Source organism: Syngnathoides biaculeatus, chromosome 22 (genome assembly GCF_019802595.1).
Source record: "Syngnathoides biaculeatus isolate LvHL_M chromosome 22, ASM1980259v1, whole genome shotgun sequence".
NCBI lineage: Eukaryota > Metazoa > Chordata > Actinopteri > Syngnathiformes > Syngnathidae > Syngnathoides > Syngnathoides biaculeatus.
The window spans coordinates 15924325-15940313 of record NC_084661.1 but is presented as its reverse complement, the minus strand read 5'-3'; the positions used below and the strand labels follow the sequence as shown (position 1 = coordinate 15940313).

Below are 15989 nucleotides of genomic sequence, written 5' to 3'. Positions count from 1 at the left end.
AGGAATAAAAGAAGTAACTAAATTTTTGGGGTTATTTTTTTTAAAAGGCGAAGAGTTGTGTTTTTTACTCGTAACAAACGCTAATTTTTAAAAACACGTGTACATTGGTTTAATAGTCACGTGTTACGGATGTTTTTTTTCTTCCCAAAACATGCTAATGCTAGTGGTTGCGATCAAGCAGGCACGTGTTGTTTTCACAGACTTTTCTTTTGACTATAAGAGTAATTTTTTCGATTACTCTGTACGAGGATAAGATATACTTTTGTTGTTTAAAATGGGACGGAAGAAACAAGGCAAGTTTGTGCGTCCTGACAACAAGGGAAAGGATAAACGACACAAAGTGAAGGGGAAAACATTAGAGGCTTTTACAGAAGAAATGCACTCAGCATTTGAAGGTAAAGTCCTATTCATATTTAATGCTCGTCACTATTTTTCTTATTCCAATCTTCATTTGAAAGCGTTTTGCTTTATCAAATGCAAGTAGAAGATGAACTAAACATGTCTGTCAATTTGTGAAAGATGAGGTTGACTGGGTGGAATGACAACCTCCCTCAAAAGTTTGGATCATGTCGATTATAATAATCATAAAGTATATTGGGTTTTCTTTGACAGCAAGTCTTCACAGGGAGGAGGAGGACGGTGCCGAGATCCCCCAAGTGAAGCTCCCTTGTCCGCTTGCCATGTGGGAGCTGGGCCATTGCGACCCAAAACGGTGCACGGGCCGAAAACTGGTCCGAAAGGGCTTTGTACGCAACCTGCGCCTCAATCAGAGGTTTAACGGGCTCATTTTGAGTCCCATGGGTACAAAATATGTCACGCCAGCTGACAGGTATGCGCTTGCAATATATTTGATTTGAAAATTTCACAGAATCAAATGTGTCGTCTTCATTTTTGAATTCACAGAGAGCTCGTGGCCCAGAACGGAATGGCGGTGATTGATTGCTCCTGGGCCAAACTGGAGGAGACGCCGTTCAGCAAGATGGTCGGAAGTCACCCGCGCCTGCTGCCTTACCTGGTAGCGGCAAATCCCGTCAACTACGGCAAGCCCTGCAAATTATCTTGCGTTGAGGCTTTTGCCGCGACTTTTTGTATTGTGGGTAAGGCCTACGCACGATCCTCCTTGCGGCATTCTTTTTTTTTAAAAGAGTTACTCAAAATGTATTTCATATCACCAGGTTTTGAGGAGCTGGCGGTGCTACTGTTGAAGAAATTCAAGTGGGGGACCGGCTTCCTGGACCTCAACAAAGTGCTGCTGAAGCGCTACGCTTCCTGCCAGTCGGAGGAAGACCTGCTCGCTGTAGAAAAAGACTTTCTCACCGCTGAACCAGAGGAGGAGGAAATTGGTAAAAAAAAAAAAAAAATGTGGGAGATGCTATTTGGGCAGCCGGCACGGTGGATCAGCTGGAGAAGCGTTGGCCTCACAGTTCTGAGGTCCCGGGTTCAATCCCGGACCCGCCTCTGCGGACTTTGCATGTTCTCCCCGTGCCTGCGTGGGTTTTTCTCCGGGCACTCCGGTTTCCTCTCACATCCCCAAAAACATGCAACATTAATTGTCATGTCATTATCCAAGCCGCTTATCCTCAATCGGGCTGCGCGAATGCTGAAGCATATCCCAGCTAGCTTTGGCCGAAAGGCAGACTGGACCCTTAACTGGCCGCCAGTCAGTCGCAGGGCAGATATCGACACCATCACTGAGCGGGAATTGATCCCACGCTGGCCGCACCAAAGGCAGGCGTGTGTACCACTACACCATCAGTGACTCGCAACATTAATTGGACACTCTGAATTGCCCCTAGGTGCGATTGTGAGTGCAGCTGTTTGTCTCTATGTGCCCTGCGATTGGACGGCGACCAGTTCAGGGTGTACCCCGCATCCTGCCCGTTGACAGCTGGGATAGGCTCCAGCACTTCCTGCGACCCTTGTGAGGATAAGCGGCTTAGAAAATGGATGGATGGATGGATGGATGGATACTATTTGCAGATCATTTGTGTAAAAATGGGGTTATTTCTCCCACCCCCCCTTCATTTCTCTGCCTTTGAAATTAAGATGTATGCAAGTTGAATGTTGAAGTTTCGATTCATAAGCGACTCAACTTTTTTTTCCCCCCCAATACAAACACTTTTTCCTTTAACACCGAGCTAAAATTTGAGATATGAGCGCAAGATGGTGGTAGCGAACTCATCTCACCATCCAGCAGCAGTTTAGCAGACACTCAAATAACAACAAGCATGACATTTATTATTACTTTAACTCTTCAGAGAAGCATTTGAGCAGTTCCAATAGTTGTTCCAAAAGAACGGTCACGTCGATACTTTTGTCATTGTCGTGAACGTTGTTTTTAATAAACGCTCTCGTTCACAGATCCCTTCGACGTCAACTCGGGAGTGGAATGCATGAATCTCAACAGACGTCACTGGTGAGCGCCTCGTATTTCATTTGAGGACGTCGTTAAATTATATTTGCCTCGGCAAACGCTGTCATCAGAATCAAGTACTGTAATCCGATTTGGAAAATGATGGCATCTTCTTATGAATGAACATATTTCTCTTGTGCAGTTTTTCCCCAACCTTTACTAAAGCAATGCACGTATATTGCATTAGAAATATCTCCTATATGTATGTGAATAGGTGACAAAAAAGTACCTTCTGCCATGTAGTGGAAGATTTAATTTATTGAATTTTTAGATTTAATTACTCCGCCCGCCGCTATTCATTCCTGGCATAGATGTCTGAATAAAGAACATTGTTTACAGTAAATACGGTAATTTTCAGACAGATTAAGTGAAATTGGATCATTTCCCCACCATCGGTGGTTAGGTATCACTGCCCTAGTTTATGGCGATACGGTAACAATTTTGTTTTATTATTCCTTTTCAGGGAACCAGATGAGGAGGATACTAGTGAGGACGCTGACACATCAGAGGATGATGACGATGATGATGATCATAATGATGAAGCAGATGAAAAAAATGAGTCAGAAAATGTTTCACATAAAGACAAAGTTGGAGCAGCAAAGTCATCACAATAAAACTTTAAATTGATTAACGGAATTGGGTCGACCAATATCAATTATTTGGTATGAAAAAAAATGCATTTTTTGCTCATTTTTATGTCCTTCATAAATTAGAGTGGTTGGAACATGTGAAGTGAATATACTTAATTACTCTAAGTTGATTTTTTTTTGGAAGGGTTTTGGCCTTGTGTGTTAGTTTTTACGGTTGACTTTCTTTACTTTTGTGTATTGTGTGTGTTTTCATTTATGAGGGTTTTTTTTTTTTAGTGACTTGTGGCGATGTGGAGAAAAAAAGTTGTGCTAACAATAATACAGTTGACCCCAGAATATTCACAGTTAGCCATTTGAAAATATTTTTGGGGGAGCGGGTATCTTTATTATTTGTAGAATCAAATTTTACTTTTTTTTTCTTTCCAAAAAAATCCTGCTCGACTCGAGCTACCTCTAAAACAATGGAAAATAAATGCAGTTATCAAAACGGGTATTGTTTATATTTCAGCAAATTTAAAAAATATTTTTGCTTACTATACTTCGACATTTACCATACTCGTTTTAGACAAATTATGTACACCAAGTACAAGGTGTAGATACTTTTGTAACTTCTCGGTGTTTTGGGGCATTATAAAAATTCAATGCGTGTGGGGAATTATTTTTCCCACCGCTTCACCTGACTGTTTTTAATCGAAAACGTAGTCCGTAAACGCAACATTTTGCTACGATTTACATGGCAGCGTCATTATTAAAACGGAAGTATGCGGTGTGCTCTGTTTTTTTTTTTTTTTTTTAATATGTAGTTTTCTGACGTGTGACGAAGCCTTTCCAGCAAACTTGGTTGTACTGTAAATGTGGCGAGGGGGGCGGACACAGCGGGACTGTGCTGTCCTGCGGTAACATTGTTGTGGAACGACGTCACAGCTCGAAAATGAAGGCGCAGAGGCAGCCATTACCGGAGCTTCTCTAATTATTTTATTCCAAATAAATACTCGCGGAAAACTCCCATGGCAAGAGCTACAAGTCAGCTGGTGAGTGCCGCCGCTTCGACACGGAGCACACTACGAAGCCGGCGGCCGGAATGTGGCGTGTGGCGGCTGTTTGACAACAAATAGTTGACTGGGGCCTTCGTTGCGAGAGCGGTAGCCTAGCCGCGGAGCTCGTTGAGAACCACATAGCGAGGGCTAGCGAGGCTAACCCGGGCGAACTCGAGCGAAATTCCCCAACAATTCTTCGGCTTTGTCGAACACCCAGTTGGACCTACACGTGTGCGCTACACGAATGGGGTGCTGTTAAATACGAACCGACACGAAACCGTCATTTGTTGTACACTTTCTGTTGGTCTGTATCGCTTGGCTAATGCTAAGCTAAACATATTGGCGCTCTTATTTTATTTTTTATTTTCTTCAGGCTACGAATTGGTTGTCAATTCGTTCTCGTGCACAAGTCAACGATGACCCATTCGTTCTGATTCGGGCTGACAAGGAGCTCAATGAAGGTGGAAGTGAGGGTGGAGGGGAGGTGGGGGGATGTTTTGAAGTTGCCCCTCCGCAACCTGCCGTTCGGCGTTAAGTTTGTAACTCGCTGTCAGTCAGCGCGACTTGACAAGACGCCAAACGCGAGCTTCACTTCGCCCCAGAAAGTTCACCGCAGGGGCCCGGTGCTGCCCGAAGGTGTCTTAGTCATATCTGGCCTCGGCTAGCAAACATTACATTGCCGGACCTCCGGGGAATGAGTCAGGGGATAGTTGTGCGGCATGGGGCCGGCCGAGTGGATTAAAAAAAAAAAACGAATAAATGGCCGCACCTTGGTTGTGAATGAGATAAAAGCAAAAGCCAGTGAAGTAAACGACGAACGTAAAGAGACTTGTAAATGTGTTTTGTGTGTTATTACCAGCGACGCCCTGGAATTTACAACCACGCACTGTTTGTTGTGTTGAGGTGTGAAATTATGTTGATGGCCGGGTTTCGCCCTCGTGCACTGGTTTTCCAACCGTTTGACAACGACTAACGCCTGAGAAAATATTCAATATGCAGTGAGTGGACCTCAAGTTTCCATCAAAAACGAGTCAGAGGTTGGATTCCTCAAACGTACACCTGTATTTATTATTGGAACCCATTGGAACGTCATGCACAGTTGGAACGCTAATACTGTACTCAACATGATTCCATGAAAAGTATGGCATTTAAAAGTTAAGAAGAACCCAAATCTTTAAAAATAAAAAAAGGTGCGAAAGATTGGCTGCAAATGTATTGCATCGAGAGTTAAATAAAACTAAACTGTTTTTTAAATGTACTGTACTTAGAAAGTTAAAATAATATGTAAATTAAAAGTATAAAATGTAATGTATTGGATAATTTTACATGGGCTGTATGCATTTTTTGTGTAAACATTGAAGTGAATAATAATATATGTAGTTTTCATAACTACATGTATTTAAAATGTCGTGGCACTTTAACTTTCCCACATACAAACGCTTAATGCTAAAAAACAATGCAAAACACCATATGCTAAAAAATAGCCACTTTTTCCTCAATGTTATAACCCTTTAAGCAGCGAATATTTGTTAGCTGGCGTAGGCTCCAGCACTGCTGTGACCATTGTGAGGATAAGTACCTTGGAAAATGGATGGATGGGTATTTGGCCTCAAAACGGTACATCGACACATTTAGGCAGGTACTGTAAAAATACTCAGCGAAAAACGACTACCGTGTACATAAGAAGGAGCGGCAGTGAAATAATCAGGAGACACAAACTGTTTAATTCTTTACATTCTATTGTATTGTATTATATGTATTTGTTGTCATTTTCAAGGATGCTAGAACAGATCAGTGGCAGTTCCATCCCTTTCAACAGGGAAACGTGATTTAAGATACGAGCACGGCCACAGAACTCATCAAACTTGTTTCAAAAAGCAGCGTTCAGTTTGATCGTATTCTGTTTTTCATGTAACAAATCTTATTCAAATTTAAGTCAGTGATTCTTTTACGTACCATTGGTGACGGCCCGTGTTCCACTCGCGGTCCTCGTGCCGCACTTTGAAAATCACTGCTCTTGTCTTTTGCCACCGTTTGTAAATTTATAAACAAATGTGACTGAGGTAGTTTTTTGAAGTTAAAACACAGGAAGGAAGCTCGAGACAGCGTAGCACCACTTTGCTTATGTTCTTATCTTTTTCGAGACTTAGCCCCGCAAATGATCTTACTTGAAATTGTGGCAACTGCAGGATTTATAAATTTAATACATTCCGTGAGCAAGCCTGTAACTCCTCACATTGAAATGCAATGAAGATATATTTTTTTAATATAAAAAGAATAACACCGTTGTGCAAAATAATAAATATTGTAAATAAATAAACTGGCTTTATAATTAGTAATTACTCTACATACTGTAGTATTTTTGTGTTGGATATGTGCCTAGTGAGTGACATCGGTTAGCGGATTCGCTGCGAGTGTTCTTATTTTGTATTTATGTCCTTTGACTCTTTGTCCTGTTCAATAAATGCACGAATGTGCATTGGCAACTGATATTCATGACTGATGACATGTACAGTGGTACCGTAATTTATGGTGTGCTTTTTTTTTTTGTAGTCGCAAGCCATTGCTTGGATGCTTTTTTTCTCCCTTTTATCCTGCCACCCTTGTGAGGATAAGTGGTTCAGAAAATGGATGGATGTATTCTTTTATTTATCTGACCACCCCCCCCCCGGTTTATTGCAAGAAAGTTTTAAATACCATTGCCACGCTTGAGTAAAGTGAAAAAAACATTGATAAACTTTCAGCGGTTTATTGAATGTGACAAAAAGTGAAAAGTTACATAAATACAAAATGAGAACACTCAAAAGCAGCGATTGAATCTAGCTTCTAATGTTACTCCCTTAGCCACATCTCACCATATCTTTTTTTAATGAAAAACAATGGTGTTGTTTTTTTGGAGGGGGTGGGGGCTGAAACAGATGAACATCTTAATTCTTTTGAATAGGGAAAATTAATTGTATATACGAGTAAACCTGGTGACGAAATAAATTAAAGTCATACGTCGAGGTACCAGCGAATTTAGCTTGATTCCACTTGTAACGGACCCGCTGACTCATGTTTTCTGTCGTCTTCCAGTATGATGTCGTGCCCATTCAGCCCAGCGTTGTCATTTGTTCCCGCTCGCATCCGTCAATGGTAAGGAACCACCCCGACTTAAGCAGCAGCCACTGTCCCGGCATGGAGGGCTCGCCCTCAGAGGCCCGTGCTGTCGGAGCGTCTGCCGGCGGCCAGGGCTCGGGCCTCCGTGCGCAGAAGGTGGCGCAGGCCCCTCAGCCTCGCAAGAAGAAACCAGAGGACTTCAAGTTCGGCAAGATACTGGGAGAGGGCTCCTTCTCGACGGTATATATGGATATTTATATATGTATCACACATTCCACTTCGCTTTTTAATTACCCTTGGGTAGCTGTTGCTACATGCTAGCATTCCTCCGATTAAGGATGAGTCATCTTGAATTGACAGACCTTTTTTCTCCCCCCCCCCCCGTTGTTAAGGTTGTCCTAGCAAGGGAGCAGGTAACCGGCAAAGAATATGCAAGTAAGTATTAATGCAAAATACTCTCAGCAAACGACTCAGAGTGGACTCGCGTAATCAACTTGCATTTTCTCTTCCTTCAAGTTAAGATATTGGAGAAGCGGCACATCATGAAGCAGAACAAAGCCCAGTATGTCAAAAGAGAGCGGGATTTAATGTCAAATCTCGAGCACCCGTTCTTCGTCAAACTCTTCTTCACATTTCAAGACGACGACAAGTTGTGTATCCTTTTCCCCACGAGTGTTATTTGTAGGGATGCTTCGATGCTGCACGTCTGCACACGTGAAAACGTTCCTGTACGACGACACCTTATACAGTAATGCCTTGGTTCTCGAATGTCTCCGTTTTCGAACGAAAATTTCAAGATTTTTTTTTTTTTTCTTCTTGTTTTCGAACGAAAATCGGTACTGGAACGCTCCTGCATTGCAGTTTGTTTTGAATTCCTCCGCTGCCGAAAAAACCTGGAAATGACATAACGCGCGCGGCGCAACCGGCGCACTTATGTTATTCTTTATAACGCAGCCTCTGTACACCCATAGCAACCATGTCACAATACAAATGTAAATAATGAATATTCAAACACAGACTGAAACATAGAGAAAACGTATATAACAGTATGGTCGTGTGTAGGGAAAGTGTTATTTGATTAAAACACGTCAAAATTGCAAGACGAAGGTATGATCAAATATTGTTACTCTTTATTGGCAAGTATGCAAATGTAAGTGAAATAGTGCTATTGGTGTATCCTTAATTGTGTTTGTCTGAATGACTTCCTTTTTGTTGTTGACTTTTCTAGTCGGTGTCCTCCTTAACAGCGGTTTTCAGATTTTGGTCTCAGCTACGCAAAGAACGGCGAACTCCTAAAATACATTCGTAAAATCGGTTCATTCGATGAGACCTGCACTAGATTTTATTCAGCGGAAATTGTTAGTGCTCTAGAATACTTGCACAATAAGGGGATTATCCATAGGTATGTATTTGAGGCTATTGTTTGTTTGTTTTTTTTCTCCCTCTCGTTCCACTTATAACTAACGTGTTTCCTTTCAGAGATCTGAAACCAGAGAATATTCTTTTGAGTGAAGAGATGCACATCCAGATAACAGATTTTGGGACGGCGAAACAATTGTCGTCGGACAGCAAGCAAGGTTGGCATTATTTCGTCTGGGAGTTTCAGTATGATATTCTCACAAGTGTCATAAATATTCACTTTCTGTTCTCGTTTTGCAGCGAGAGCCAACTCATTTGTTGGAACAGCACAGTATGTTTCTCCAGAGCTGCTAACAGAGAAGTCAGCCTGCAAAAGGTAACTGGGTCAGGTCATTATTTAGGGTTGATATAACTTGGGTTGTTTTTTTTTTTATATATAAGTTACATTACAGTAGCATTTTTTTTTTCATTCCCTCATGTTGTTTTTGTTTTTTAGCTCTGACCTCTGGGCATTGGGATGTATTATCTATCAGTTGGTGGCTGGTTTACCACCGTTCAGAGCTGGGTAAGTACAGCATTTGTCATTCCACATTTCTGTTGTTGTGGCAGGAAAAAAAAAAAAACAATATTAAAGTGAAACCTAGAAAAAATAGAATATAGTACAGTAAACCCCACCCCCGTCACAGTGGTTACATTCCAGGCCCGTTGCGATAAGTGAAAATCTGGGGTGTAGAAATACCTACAGCAATTTGGAAAAAAAAAATATTCAAAATTTTACTTGAAATTTTTTGTCTTCAAATGCACTTTTAAAATGCAGTACTATGGAAGTAAATATGTGCCACCAGGATTTGAATTTCAAATCCCAAAGAAAAGAGGATTTTAATTTGAAATGTAAAGTGATCACATTTTCAATAGTTGTATTTCAATGTAACTTTTCAATGTTAACAATTCAACCGGCTACAATTCGCTGTTTAAAATTCCCCGTCGTGCCACCAGGCAGGGTTACTTCAGGTCAGGACCAAACAGCCAGCCAATCCAGTTAGGCTTTCTTAGTTTGTGACGTCACGTGACTAAGAAAGCGTAATTGCAATTGGCTGGGTGTTCGATTCTGACCTGAAGTAACCCTGCGTGGTGGCACAGATGGTGAATTGTAGCAACTATTGAAAATATGATGACGTTACATTTCAAATTCAAATCCTATTTTTTTCGTGGCATTTCAAATTCAAATCCTGGTGGCACATATTTACTTCCATACAGTACACATTTAAACAGAATATAAGCAAGAGGAACACACAAGAGCGTTGGAGTTAAAAAGTCGTGAGCATATATTTAAATGAATGACACATACTGTACAAAAAAAATGTTTGTATTCCGGAGAGACTACCTGTACTATCAATTGCCTTAACTGTGTTTTGAAAAATAAACAGAGATATTGTAGTACAAAGCAAACCGCAATATCGCGGCAACCCTTCTCAACATGACCTGAACAGAATCTTGCAACTCCTTAAAGAAGAAAGTATAATAATTACTTCAAATGAGCGAGCGCTCTAGAGCGTCATTGTCCCAATCAGTGCAAAACACCTGTTGCTGTACATGATACATTTGTCGGCAATTATTGTCTTTTATTTTCCCTTGATTCTTTGATTTTCGTCATAGAAACGAGTACTTAATATTCCAGAAGATAATAAAGCTGGAGTATGAATTCCCAGAGAAATTCTTCCCCAGAGCCAAGGATCTTGTCAAACAGCTTTTGGTAAGTCGTCAGATAAAATCGATTCTAAAAGCGAGGGTGGGTTAAATATGTAAATGTCATATTTTATTTCAAAGTCATTGGACCCTGCGAATCGCATCGGGTGCGAAGAGATGGGCGGCTACGACCCTTTGAAACAGCACCCCTTCTTCGACACCATCTCCTGGGGTGACCTCCACATGCAAACGCCCCCCAAGCTCACCCCTTACCTGCCTGCCATGTCTGAGGACGATGAGGACTGCTACGGAAATGTACGATAACGCCCTTCATTTTTTTTCCCCCCACCGTTGTCGTCGCAATAAAGCTGAGATACTGAATCCCGTGCGATTTGTGCACGTAGTACGACGACCTCCTGAGCCAGTTCAGCAACATGCAGGTGGCCCAGTCCAGCTCGTCACACTCCCTGTCGCCGCACGAGTCGACGCCCCCGCAACGGTCCAGCAGCAACATCGAGCAGTACATCCACGACCTGGACAACAACTCCTTCGAGCTCGAGCTGCAGTTCACCGACGAGGAGAAGCTTTTGTTGCTGGACAAACAAACTTCTGGAAATCCTTGGTAAGTCTTGACTGTGTTCTGTCTTTGATCGCGCACGCTATCCTACTTGACAACATTCAGACCGCCGTTGTGAGTTCAAAAAACGTCTGCACAAAAGTGACCTCCACCTGCCTCTTTGCGGTTTGTTGTCCATTAATTCATTTACCGTAATTTCTGGCCTACAGAGCGCACCTGCTTACAAGCCTCACCCAGTACATTTGTAAAGTAAATACATTTGGTACATACATAAGCCGCACCTGTGTAAAAGCCGCAAGTGCCCACATTGAAGCCCACATTGAAACACGAGATATTTACCGTATTTTCCGCACTATAAGGCGCACCTTCAATGAATGGCCTATTTTAAAACGTTTTCCATATATAAGCCGCACCGCATTATAAGGCGGAAAGAATAGACGCTACAGTAGAGGCTGGAGTTACATTATGCACCCATTAGATGGAGCTGCAAGAAAGGCTCAATATTGATCCATATATAAGGCGCACCAGATTATAAGGCGCACTGTCGCCTTTTGAGAAAATTAAAGGCTTTTAGGTGCGCCTTATAGTGCGGAAAATACGATACACAGAAAGAGTGTTAATAGCTTAGCTTAACATAGCAACAACATGGTTGCACAAACGGCTGTTAAGAAAAACATACCGGTAAAAAACAAAAAACAGCCGTGGCAGCTACACAGTAGCAACACAGTAGCACAGCACTAACAGGCCCGGTTAAAAAAAAAAAAAAAACATACCGGTAAAAATCACTGAGACACGGCAGTAATATTGCAGCAAGACGCTAGCGTGGCGCTAACAGGGCCAGTTTAACAAAAAAAAAAAAACATAAAAAATGCACAAATTAGCCGCATCGACGCATAAACCGCAGGGTTGAAAGCATGTGGAAAAAAGTCGCGCTTTATAGGCCAGAAATAACGGTATTTATTTTGGCAGCAACAGGATGCACATAGTAATGATGCCAAAAAAGTGGATTTAATTCCGACCATAAAAATGGCAAAATAAAGAATATTTTTTAATATATGACCTGCCTTGTGGAACGTAACTTGTTTGGAAGTAGGATAGCGTCAGTTCAGTGTCGTAACAATTTGAGTGATGTCACTAATTTGTAGGTGCTGTTTTTTTCTGTGTTTTTTTTTTTTTTTTTTTACATATTCCAATTTACACAGGCACCAGTTTGTCGAAAATAACCTTATTTTAAAAATGGGTCCAGTGGACAAACGAAAGGTGAGTCATTTGTTTTGTATTTTACAGCACATCTAAGCCAATGCGATGAGTTACATTTTCCCTCGTCGAGTTAACATAAAAACGAGTCTGTTTTGAAATTGTTACCTTCAGCGGCTTTCCCAACAAGGTCTCTTTTTATGGAGGTGGAACCGGAGTAAAACTCGTGTCCGTTGCAGGGTCTGTTTGCCCGACGGAGACAGCTGCTCCTCACTGAAGGACCACACCTGTACTATGTGGATCCTGTCAACAAGGTCCTGAAAGGAGAAATCCCTTGGTCACTAGAATTACGCCCTGAGGCCAAGAACTTCAAAACCTTCTTTGTTCATACGGTACACACAACTACTTTGAAAGTATTTTTTCCCACTTTTTGCTGTCTTTTTTTTTTTTCTTCTGTAGATCTTATCTCTTCATATTTCTAAATAGGGATGCGCCAATATCACTTTTTTCACACAATTACAAATACAATTGACGCACCAATTCAGAGTACCGATGCTGTAATGCCATTACGGTTTACTATTGGCATGATTTTTTTTATTTTTTTTTATTTTAGAGGTACAACAACTACCGTAATTTCCGGCCTATAAGCCGCGACATTTTTTTCACACTCTTTCAACCCTGCGGTTTATGCGGTGATGGGGCTAATTTGTGCGGGGTTTTTTTCTAACGGACGCACGGGGGCAGTCAAGCGAAAAAGGTAAGAGTGAGACCGGTGGAATATATGTGCCGAGGAAGTGACTTTTACAGCTCCGGCCCTGTTAGCGCTGTGCTAGCGTGTTACTGCCGTGTTTCAGTGATTTTTACCAGTATAGTTTTTGTTTTTAACCGGCCCTGTTAGCGCGGCGGCACTAGCGTTAAACTCTCTGTGTACCAACTTTGTAAATACTTCGTGTTTTCGTGTCAGTTTCAATGTGGGCACTTGCGGCTTTCACACGGCTGCGGCCTATGTATGCACCAAATGGTATTTCCTTTACAAATGTACTGGGTGAGGGTTAAAAGCAGGTGCGCTCTGTAGGCCGGGAATTACGGTACTCGATTATTTTTCTAATTGATTAATCCTCTTTAAAATTGTCGAAAGAATCGGTGCTTGGTAGTCAGCACCCGAGGAGTTCGGCTATTTTGCAGATCTGAATTTTCAGTCGCCTTAGAGTGTTTTCATCGGTGTTAAAGTATGTCCACACACACCCACATCTTCGGTAAGGTATTCGATATGATAAGCGATGTGGTATCGGTGAGTACTATATCAGATCATTTGAATGCGTACCGATACCGGCGTCGCCGGCCACGCATCCCCAGTTCTAACGACGTGTTTTTCCGTTGCTTGGTGTCATTTCAGCCTAACCGAACATACTATTTGATGGACCCTAGCGGAAATGCCGACAGATGGTGCAAGAAGATCCAAGAAGTGTGGAGAAAGATTTATCAAAGACACCAAAATCCCGGCCTATAGGAGGAGCGCTCCCATTTCCTGTCTTTTAGCTCCGAGGCCAATCACTGAGCAGAGTAATGCCCTCTTTAGTGCCCTTCATCACCGCAGTGTAAACAAACTTTACAGACGCTGGCATCTAGACCTTGTTTGTTTTACTGAGTAGAATCATGGGGAGGGGGATACAACTTTGGATTCAGGGTTGCTTTGCTTCTTCTTTGTGCTCCGTGTGAGGCTTCTGTTGCAAATCTCCATGTACGGATGTTAAAGAGTACCCGCCGAGCACATGTGCTTTTATTTTTTTTTTTTTTTTTTTTGTACATTCGCAACGGAAGGTGGAAGAGGCAAGCTTGGGGGGAATTCGAGGGGCTTTCTCTCTCTCTCTCTCTCTCTAAAATCCAAGGACTGGTTTCCTGCGATACCATAACAGAAAAATATTGATTTGTGTGAATCACAGTGTAATTGAACCATATCCCAAATCCGCATCCTATGTGCAAGATGTAGACAGCCCCCTCGTCTCGTGCATATAGTCAGTCCATAGTCGTACCGGATACTGCACCCTCGATCCAATCTCGCGCATTTACCAAACTCAAATGTATTTTTGTAAGAGCCCGTGTATTTCCACAGTACCCGAATGAATCGTTTTCTTAAATCCAGCGGTACTAGCTTATCGCGGTCCAATCAGATTCTCCGCGGGTCTAAGCGCGGCGCCTCCCACACCTCCACACATCCGTTTCCGAGGAGGCGGGTAAACATGCCACTAGCTTGTACTTCCTAATCATAAACTCGCTTATACCGTTCTCCTGCATGGCCAGTTGTGTAGCGCAGCCTTGTTCCTCTCTTCTTAGGGCACTGGTGATATTACCGTAGTTTATTCAAGTTTGGAAAAAGGTGGGTATTTTTTTTTTTTTTATTGTTTTTTTTTTTTTTAATGCATTGGCAACCATAGCAAATGTTACTGGATGATTTGGCTGTTCTGTTCACTTTGCTATTTCTTTGTGATGTGAATTTCCTTCTTCGTTTTTTTTTTTTTTTGTGGGATAATTTGCTCATCTTCAGTGCATCCTGTCGAAATATGAAAAATCCTACGTGCTGACCGGAAAATCCTCACCAACAGAGATATTATACATGATACTGTTGTTTTGTTGTTTTTTTTTTTTTTAAGCAATCATAGGTTTCTCTCCTTCAGCAAGATCACTGGCTCAACTATTTTGTTTTGGCCCCATTGGAACTAAAATTGATTCATCCAAAGCTCCTCTTTTGTGTTATCACGATTTTAATTTTTTTTTTGACAGATCCTTGTTTTTTTTATTATTATTTTTTTATTATAATTTTTCTCCCCCCTTCCCAAAGGCCCTCCTCCTTTTGGCTGAGTCTGTGTGCATCGTGTGACTGGAATATAGGTGAAATAGGAGCCTGGGGGGGGGGGGGGGGGCTCTTGTGTGCGAGGATATCTTTATCTGATCCAAATAAGCGATTAAAAAAAAAAGAATTGCTGTATCTGTCTGTAAAAGAGCGGAGGAAACACTCCAGAAGTGTCGGCCTCCTTCGCACGGAGATTTTTTGTCAAAAATCAAATAGATAGCGGTCGGTTACATTGTGTATGGAACACTCTACCTGGCTTGTAACTGATGAGAACTGTGATGTACAGATATTGTATTATTAAAATCTGAAGCAAGTAATGCAATGAAACTAGGATACAGTTTTTGTATTTTTATTCTTGTATAAGGTTATTAGAGGGCTATTGTTTAGCCTCTAGTTCATTCTGTGTTATTTAAATTCTAATATATGAATCATATTTGGATTGAAGTCATGTTCAGGGGCCATGTTGTGTATGTTTTGAGATGTAAAAGCCTTTGAATGTGAATAATTATTGTAAACTATAATATTTTACAGCTTTTTTCTTACTATATCATACATTTTCTATTTGCTCAGTGACTTAATCATGTTCTGATGATAATTTAATGAATTGTCCATTCTCTCTCTGATTATTTGTTCGCTAGGTCAGTTGATGTTGAATGACGACTTTTTCCACTTTAACGCTCGGTAGTCCAGTAATTAAAGCATGTAGGGGATTTAGGCATCCGAAGAAAGCCAAGTGTCCTGTCTTCTGTTAAGTAGCAGTCATGACATGGGGGGGAAAGATGCGGCGTTTCACTGGCAATGGCTTCTCACATCCTGCAGCATGTAAATAAAGTATCAGCCCACCATCTGTGTATTTTTGTCTTGTTCAAATTACCACCGGGTACCCGTTGGGGCATTCATTCGAGAGCTTTGATAGTCAGTTCAAGGTCCGCGTGCTAGTCACTAGTACGAATAACGAAGAATGGAGGAAAAGTGTTCTAGTTCCCATTTTTTTAAGAACAAAGGCTACGTTCAGAACTGCGGAAACTACAGAGGTGGAAAGATGGTGAGCCACACGATGAAGTTATGGGAAAGAGTAGGAACAATCCAAAGCAATGGTGAGTGTGGTAAGGAAGTGAAGAAACAGGTCCAAGCGGGGTGGAGGAACACTTGCCGGAAGGTGTCTGGTGTGTTATGTGAC

The 15989-nt window shown here is 41.7% G+C and overlaps 2 protein-coding genes across 2 annotated transcripts; both read left to right on the top strand.

Moving 5' to 3' along the window:
- The first annotated feature begins 260 nt into the window (after positions 1–260).
- Positions 261–3049, top strand: tsr3 (TSR3 ribosome maturation factor). The gene is made up of 6 exons (XM_061809818.1): positions 261–395; positions 613–829; positions 904–1097; positions 1176–1343; positions 2362–2416; positions 2877–3049. Exons 1-6 carry the CDS (start codon positions 275–277, stop codon positions 3025–3027), a joined length of 906 nt encoding a protein of 301 aa, XP_061665802.1. The 5' UTR covers positions 261–274; the 3' UTR covers positions 3028–3049.
- A 720-nt stretch (positions 3050–3769) lies between these two features.
- pdpk1b (3-phosphoinositide dependent protein kinase 1b) lies at positions 3770–15654 on the top strand. Its single transcript, XM_061810866.1, has 14 exons — positions 3770–4034; positions 7116–7379; positions 7532–7574; positions 7656–7793; positions 8397–8541; positions 8619–8716; positions 8799–8874; positions 8995–9063; positions 10155–10251; positions 10326–10499; positions 10589–10806; positions 11964–12021; positions 12198–12350; positions 13355–15654. The coding sequence occupies exons 1-14, from the start codon at positions 4011–4013 to the stop codon at positions 13466–13468; spliced, it is 1671 nt and encodes a 556-aa protein (XP_061666850.1). The 5' UTR covers positions 3770–4010; the 3' UTR covers positions 13469–15654.
- Positions 15655–15989: the final 335 nt, after the last annotated feature.